The 8,489-nt window shown below is 39.7% G+C and overlaps 1 protein-coding gene across 2 annotated transcripts; it reads left to right on the forward strand.

The window, feature by feature from the left end:
* The first annotated feature begins 1,672 nt into the window (after nt 1-1,672).
* Nucleotides 1,673-6,636, forward strand: cysltr3 (cysteinyl leukotriene receptor 3). 2 transcript variants are annotated; one of them, XM_066665964.1, is made up of 3 exons: nt 1,673-1,711; nt 1,836-1,934; nt 4,055-6,636. In XM_066665964.1, exons 2-3 carry the CDS (start codon nt 1,928-1,930, stop codon nt 5,107-5,109), a joined length of 1,062 nt encoding a protein of 353 aa, XP_066522061.1. In that variant the 5' UTR covers nt 1,673-1,711; nt 1,836-1,927; the 3' UTR covers nt 5,110-6,636. The 2 variants fall into 2 exon arrangements, with proteins under 2 accessions (XP_066522061.1, XP_066522060.1); XM_066665963.1 differs by lacking the exon at nt 1,673-1,711 and having other exon boundaries at nt 1,722-1,934.
* Nucleotides 6,637-8,489: the final 1,853 nt, after the last annotated feature.

Below are 8,489 nucleotides of genomic sequence, written 5' to 3' on the forward strand. Positions count from 1 at the left end.
AGTGCCACACAAAACTTGCCCAAATCACAGAACATGGCCAGACATCCACACAAATTCCTCAGTTATCTAACACAGAGTGTCCAAATTGCATAACTGGCCTCCCCCTTCCTCTCTCCACACTCAGTAAAATGCTACATCATTAAGTAACATACCTAGTAACTGGCTATTTAGTGTTCTCCTCCAAGTGTGTTGAGCTGTCCAATTACTTGTTAGCATCCGTTCAAAACAAGTGGTGACAGCTTTCACACATCCTTGTGTCACTCCCCCAGAGTGTTTAACATAAGCCACGTTTACATATGAACTCAAGAGAAACTCTTGAATATCATGTCTGGGGATGTCCGGGAGGTCCTTTCTCACATGCAACACAGATCAGGAGATTTTCTGTGTTCGACACGCTCTTGAAGTGAATGCTTTAGGCATGTGTGGACCTGTGTAGCACGTGCAGGAGATAAAGCAAATTCTCAGGGACATTAGCAGGTCCATTCTAACATGCTCTGACTCTGAATGTACCCTGAGTTTTTACTAAGTCACTAGGAGGATAAAGTCTGTGTAAAGCCCAGGACAAAAGTCATGGTTGTTTATGTTCACACAAACAGCTCCTTTGAGTAAGCTACAGAATATTTCTGGGTGAAATGTGTGTGAAAGGGGCAGTTGTGAGACTGGGAAAATGCAGATGTAAAGTACTAGTGTGTATGTGAGATAATAATTAATTACATTTAGGGATACATGCCATTCTGTTTAGTTTGATTGCTCATGTCACTGATTCTGTAGGTTTACTGTCTTATTTTTGACCAAAACTGATCTTCAATTCCTCCAATTTTCAGGGAGCTATTAGGTAGAGTGGAGGGGCACAAACTAACACATTTATAGTTATTGCTTAATAATTATATGTGTCAAAGCTGAAAATTTAACACCCATAAGTGCAAAGGCAAAGGGCTAGATTTAAATATCACTCAAAAACCATTAATTCACTCATCCGTTCATCCACACATCTTCTGTAAATGCGTCAACCTGTTGAGGTTCATTGTGGGTTAGGAATTCACCAAAGGGCATTAAATAATCAGATGCAAAAGTTTTTTTTTTGAACCAGAAAAGTGTTTTTCCTTCATGAGGAAATGTGCTCCCTGTAGAGGATCAGCAAAACATGTTCACTTAACCAGGGTTGCCAAAACCTTCCCCAAATTTTGTGTGTGTGTGTGTGTGCGTGTGTGTGTGCGTATCTATCTATCTCTCTATCTAGATAGATAGATAGATATTCTTCACACACTTTGTTTGTGTGTGTACAATTTAGTAAAAATTATAGAAACACGCCGTAACGCATTTTACAAGAAGAGAAATTCACTATGATCATTAAAGATTATGAAGAAGCATGAATTTAATATTTTTAATGATACGGTATAGTGAATTAATAGTAAATTATTTAAGAGGAACTGGGACATGAACTAACAAGATAAACAAGTTATATTTTGATTCCAATTAGAGTTTTGCTAAAGGCTCCTTATCCTTAACATGGTCATATTGGTTAAACAGCAAAGCAGCTCTTAAAACTTACGCAACAGCATGGTACTGTTGAAGCCCTTCACGATTTCTGGCAGCCGGAGTAAAGGGGAGGGACCAGGATAAATGCCACACTTCCAGAGAATTCTCAGACAAGTGAACCTTCCCAGCTCATGACTGAACGTGCCCCGGAGGCAGAGCACACCAGAGCGAGGTGAGGTCTGCTTGCTTTTCACACTGCAGCTGTCAGAGTAGAGGCTCAGCCTCAGCATGGCAACACACACGTTTTGCAGAAGGAAATGAGCTCGGTTTTTTTAACACTGTGGACATCCTGACAGGTCTCTGTCAAGCTACACAAGGTGCTTTTTGCTCCTGAAGCCAGGCTTCTGTGCGTTTGTTTTGTTGCTGTGTTTGGAGTGACCTGGAGAGAATGACAGGTGAGTGTTTTCTTTTTCTTTACTTTTAATTAATACTGGATATATTAAATGTTAATTTAACGGGTAGAGAAACCTAAACCCATGCTTCAGTAAAAGCATTGTTGCTTGGGTAAATAATGACACGTGTAAAAAAGCAAAAAAACAAATAAAAAATGTAGTAAAATTAGCAGGTCAAATACCACTTAAGTACTGAGTAACATCTGAACTGCTGTGGAAATTCAATGGAGCACCATTTAGCCCAAAACAAGTGTGTACTATTCTCATCTTTTCTTTCAGACCATTCTGGTCTTAAATGAAAAGCTATAGCTCCATAGTCAGTGGTGTGACCCCAACATAAGACAAAGCAAGTTGAGAAGAACACAATTTACTGCACTGAGAAAGTAACTCCTACACAATCATTGATTATGTGTAACCGTTTCATACTGATCACGGTCTTGTTGGGAATACAGCCAACCTGGTTTCCCTGGGGACACACCCTGGAAAGAGTGCCAGTTCACTGCAGAGCAGCCAACACACACACACACCTCCAGACAGTATGCAGAGTGAATCCACAGGTTTTTGGATTGTGTGAGAAACCAAAGCACAGCAAATCAGACTTGAAGGGAACACGCCAAAGTCCTCAGAGACAGTGACTCGAGGCAGGGATTAACCCCAGGACCCAGAGACCCTGAAAAGACCCTGTGGCACTGAAACTACTGATCTGCAGCCCCAGCAGGCTTCGCAAAGTGAATCATAATTATGACTCACTGTTATGAAATATAGATTTATTATAAAAACAAGAAGCATTCACTTTATTTTAAGGTGCAGAGTCATTATTAGGATGTAATCATAATATTAATGACTTAATATTATGACTTATTAATATAATACTGAATATAATGGCTTATTTTATTTATTATTAGTTATAATTATAACCCTTTACTCAGTAATACTTTTGAGTAGATGTGAAAATTACTTATTAAATTCATCCATCTTGTTTTACTGTAGTCCATGTACCTGATTAAATGAAACTAGTTTTTGTCCAGCTCTAATTAAACTACACTGTGCAACGCAGAGTGACTTTTAGAAAAGTCAAGTTAAGGTTAGGGTGTTTTGAACTTTCTCTTAAATGTTAAGATGTGTGGTGCAGCCATTGGACTACATTCCCTGCCATTGTTTCTAGAAGAGCTGTGCTGTAAACTCTTATTTCCATAAGATTTGCATCGGAGAGAGAAGAGAAAATACACAGCAGGCTTCTCTTCTCTTCTCTTCTCTTTGCCATTTCAGCCTAACTGTCACTTTTACATTAACTACCCCCACCCCCCACCGCCAGGCTATGCACCCTACCAGACAATAGTGATGGAGCCCCATCCAGTAGCTTTGGCAACGTTAGTTCCTGAACCCACTAGCAAACCGACGAATTTTATGGCTTATTGAAAACTACAAACATCAGATTTTAAAGAACCAGTTGTTTTCCCAGAGAGCCACAACATTTTCTGCTGTGACCTTTTGCCAAATTAACCTTGCTCTTTGTTATTTTGTTTTGTTTCTTCACCAATGTTAAATCAAAGCATGTGAAGTATTTTCGCTTAAAGGCTTGGGCCTGTATTATTTATTTAACTGCATTCCTGAAACACTTCTCATTGACGTGTTTCAAAATAGAGCCAACAGTTTGAGTTCTTTTTTATGCAATTTACTACACTCTTACCAAGGTAGGCCACCATGTATAACTTCCTGCTTTAAGAAATCATTAATAAACACCAGTACAAACCATCCATTGTAACAAATATGAAGCCTTGCCACTACTTTGGCTTTGAGTTCTTAACAAATATTTGACTATGAACATTTATTATTCATACGATTCTTTGAGATGCACGCAGTACAAACATCATTTAACCAAATGATTTCTCAGAGATTAAGAATTTAACCTAAGGTAAACATGGTCACCACCATGTGGGAACCCGCTCCATGGAGCATAAACTGGTTCAGTAAGTTCATTCCTCCTGGCCACATGTGTATTGTTTCATAGCATTAGGAAGAAGCATTGAAAAAAGTTGATTGTAATGTTCATTTAATAAAATGCATTGATGGACTTGTTTAATTTATTGTTTAATTTTGTTTGCTCTTCTGTTTCTGTTTAGCTCTTCTGGTCACCTCAGTGACCCCATGGCCAAATGTCTCAAGTGACAAGCCCAACTGCAGTCATTTCAAATACATGGCATACACCATCACATACAGTCTTGTGTTTCCTGTGGGACTGCTCAGCAATTTGGTCGCTCTGTTTGTTTTTGTGTGGCACACACCCAAGAAGACGGCCAACACGGTGTTCATGACTAACCTTGCCATAAGTGACGTCTGTTTTACCTTGACGTTGCCCTTTCGGCTGGTCTACTACTTCAAGGAATGCCACTGGGCCTTTCCGGACTGGCTTTGTCGCTGGTGTGTGTATTCTTTCTATGTGAACCTGTACACCAGTGTGCTTTTCCTTACGGGTCTGAGTGTGCTGCGATATCTGGCAGTGGTGCACCCCATCCGTAACAAAACCCTGGTCACAGTGCGCCGGGCCAGTCTGGCTTGCTTTGGCATCTGGTTGTTTGTAGCACTCATGTCCATCCCTTTCCTTATGACTGGCATTCAGAAAGACGGGGAAAGAATAAGCTGCTTTGAACCTGTACAAAAACGAAACTGGTTGCGGATACGTGACCTTAACTACATAGCACTGATATTTGGTTTCCTAATTCCTTTTGTCACTATTTTGGTCTGCTACGGATGCATAATCTACAAGTTGTTCATGGGCCGGAAAGTCTTAAAAAACAACAAGAAGAGGAAACATCAGCGCTCTGTGTACCTGATCGCCGTGATCCTGACCACCTTCCTGCTCTGTTTCATACCATACCACATTATCCGCACTGTTTACCTGGACTTTAAAGTGACAGGTAATCACAAAAACCTACAGGAACAACTGCTGAAAGTTTCAGTACTGACCCTTTGTGTGGCAGCTTCCAACAGCTGTCTGAACCCTATCATGTACTATTTTGCTGGAGAGAGCTTCCGAACATCTTTCCGCAGAGCCTCGCGTCGAGGAACAGTCAGTTCTGAAAACAGTTTCCGCATGTCGTTCCAACGGAGGAGCCGATCAAACCGGCCAATTAATTGCCAGACATTGACTCCAATGAAACTCCTGGGCACAGAATAAAAGCTGGGTGCTAATGAAAAGCAACATGCATGTGTAAGACACATCTGTCTGCTGAAGTCCAGCCTAATGCTGAATTTCATTTACCTCATTAGTTGGTTGTTGGAGCTGGGAATGACGTCATTCTATACATGACCATATACTCCAAGTTTTAATTGTTAGCTTGTTCCTGGTTAGCATTGTTAGTGATACCAGCTGATGTCAATGCATTAAGCGATACTTTACACATCCAAATACCATGGGAACATGTCCACATATTACAAGTGGACAGTACAGACACAAATATATAGAAGTGTTAAACTGTAAAATACTACAAATTTTACACACAGTTGATGTGTGGGCAGCCATCTTGGATTCTGGAATCGGAAATTCCAGCATCTGTAGTCAAATGGAATACAGCATAAAGCTGTGATGGTGCCGACTTGACTGTGAATATAACACATTTGTGGGGATAAATGATAAAATTCAAAGGGTGAATGAGCAAGTGAACTGATATTCAGTGGATCCACACCCAAATAAGACTGTAAAGCAGGGGTCTCAGACTATAAGCACAGAAAATGAATGAACGAATGAACATACACAGCAGCTAGCTACCCAGTATAAGCTATAAAATTAGCTTAGGCTGATGTTTACGATGCGCGGCACAGTAGCGCAGCAGGTAATGTCGTTGTCACACAGCTCCAGGGTCCTGGGCGTGTTCCTGCCTTGCGCCCAGTGATTCAAGGTAGGCCCACAACCCTGAACTGGATAAGCCGTTACAGAAAATGAATGAATGATGTTTATGATGTTAAAAGCTAAAATTATTCACTGTGTGCAAGAAGTGCTCATTTGAACGAATGTATAAACAATGCACACAGAACGGGTAAAGTTGTAATTTAGTTAAAGATACAATTTAGACTAATTTCAAGTTATATCTGCTATTTTTCACAACAGTTTACAGTGTGAAAATAATAAAATGAAAAGAATGATCTTAAAAATGCACTGAAAAAGTAGCACTAAAAACCTGTTTGTGAATAAAAGCTATATGACGTTACCACTGTAAGAGTTCCATAAAATTGTATATTTAAATATAAGTGGTTGATTAAATTGTATATTAAAATATGTTCGTTTAACACGGTCTTTCATTATCTTACATAGCTTTTGTCAGCCGGGTTGGAGAAGAGCCCCTGGCAAGGGTAAATTGAGTCAGAGACCCCTGCTGTATTTTAACTTATTGCATTGTGTCAATTACCTTTCATATGTATATTTTTTATATTTAAAATATTTTTAAAAATGTAAAATAACTTTATCAAATTTCATGTAACTGAAGGACAATGTGATACATGAAGTAAAGCCCTTATTTCCTAAGATTCTTAATCTTTTACATTCCTTTTTCACCCATCAGTAACATAATGATAACCAGTCATTGAAGCAGCACGAAACAGATTTTACTTGTTTGAAGACCTGTGTAATTTCTGCTGTATGATTCTAATGAAACCGTTGGTGAGAGAAAGGCATTGTCTGGTTCTAGTTTAACAAGCTTTGCAAGCAAAGCAGCATTCAAATAAAAACGTGAGGCATCTTGCCCAAAAGTTGTTGACCCAAGGACCCTTTTATTGAGCAGCTTGTGACCTGCTGAAGACCATCTGTAACTGCCACAACTGTATGAAAATGTATTTGCCTAAAAAATTATTAAGCAAATATATGTGAAGCTCTTTATTGGTGCAACTGATGATTATATTGGCCTTATCCACTGTAGACTGCAGATTTTTTTCTACAGTGTTTTTGTTGATTTTTGCTTTTAACAAAATCAACATGAAATAACAGTTACAACATGAACAAAGGCACCTTCACTAACACACACACACACACCAATTACACAACTTAGAACAAGTGTACAGTTGCCTAATATATTGTTGTTTAGACAGGGCCTCCATATCCTTCCAGCTCACTGCAATGGTCCTCCTTGATTGAAGAAATCCAAAATCTATTGATTTAGTTTTTTTTTGTTGTTCAGTGAAATCTTGTGAGTTTATTTCATGAATATGATCATATAAACATTTAGTACACATCTGTGAGAACGCAGATTTGATCTATGGTGATGTCTCAGTGACCCACGGCCAAGATTCCAAATTTCCAGGTGATAACACTCACAGAGGGATTATTTGTTAGTCTTCACACTTCCATCTTAGCAACATTCCATGACCAAAAATGAGCATATAACTGGGTAAAACTGACGAGAACTTTTCCATCTCTCTATGCTTTTCCATCTCTCTATGCTTTTCCATCTCTCTATGCTTTTTCTATGCTCTATGCTATTCATTCATTTTTTCTAAAATTGTTACACAAGTAGGGCGGCGCGGTGGTGCAGCAGGTAGTGTTGCAGTCACACATCTCCATGGTCCTGGAGGTTGTGGGTTCAATTCCCGCTCTGGGTGACTGTCTGTGAGGAGTGTGTGTTTCCTCCGAGTGACTGTCTGTGAGGAGTGTGGTGTGTTCTCCCCGTGTCCGCGTGGGTTTCCTCCGGGTGCTCCGGTTTCCTCCCACAGTCCAAAAACACACGTTGGTAGGTGGATTGGCAACTCAAAAGTGTCCGTAGTTGTGAGTGAATGTGTGAGTGTGTGTTGCCCTGTGAAGGACTGGCGCCCCCTCCAGGGTGTATTCCTGCCTTGCGCCCAATGATTCCAGGTAGGCTCTGGACCCACCGCGACCCTGAACTGGATAAGGGTTACAGATAATGAATGAATGAATGAATGAATGTTTCACAAGTGTCAGTGAAAATAGGTGAAGAATATAATACATTTTAGATCATTTCTTGTTTTGTTACGTAATTGTAATGTATTTTAATTGTAGCTCAAAATTCAAACATTCTGCCACTCTTGTAAATAATTTACATGCAACAAGTAAATCTAATCTATGAGAACTGGAGCGTGGAGCCATGTTTAGTCCAAAAAAATGAAAATAACACATGATTACACGATGAGAATCGTGCCAAAAAAAAGCAAGTGGAAAAGCAACGAGCTTTCAGCGAACCAAGCCGTTTCAAGTCGCGTCGTGTAGAGCCGGACCCATGTACTGGAAAAACACCATTATTACCTACTCGAAACCCGAAACGAGCTGGGACTGAGTGCTTACACTGTTCCAGGGAAAAGCAAAAGAACCATGCCAAGTTGAGTTATGTAGGTTCCATGCAGTGGAAAAGTGTTGTGGGGGAATTGCTGTTCACTCTGGTTTATGTTCAGTTCTTGGCATTTTTTAAGGTATATGTTTGAGGTGAAAAAAAATGACTGTATGTGGCTGAAGTTTAACTTCTGTAGGATTTTATTCACTGTTAAAATTACCACAGAAACTAATTTTTTGTTGAGCTGTTAAGTTTTGTAGCACTTTCGCTCTGTGTTTCACGC

This window comes from Hoplias malabaricus, chromosome 3 (assembly GCF_029633855.1).
Source record: "Hoplias malabaricus isolate fHopMal1 chromosome 3, fHopMal1.hap1, whole genome shotgun sequence".
In the NCBI taxonomy this organism is placed as follows: domain Eukaryota; kingdom Metazoa; phylum Chordata; class Actinopteri; order Characiformes; family Erythrinidae; genus Hoplias; species Hoplias malabaricus.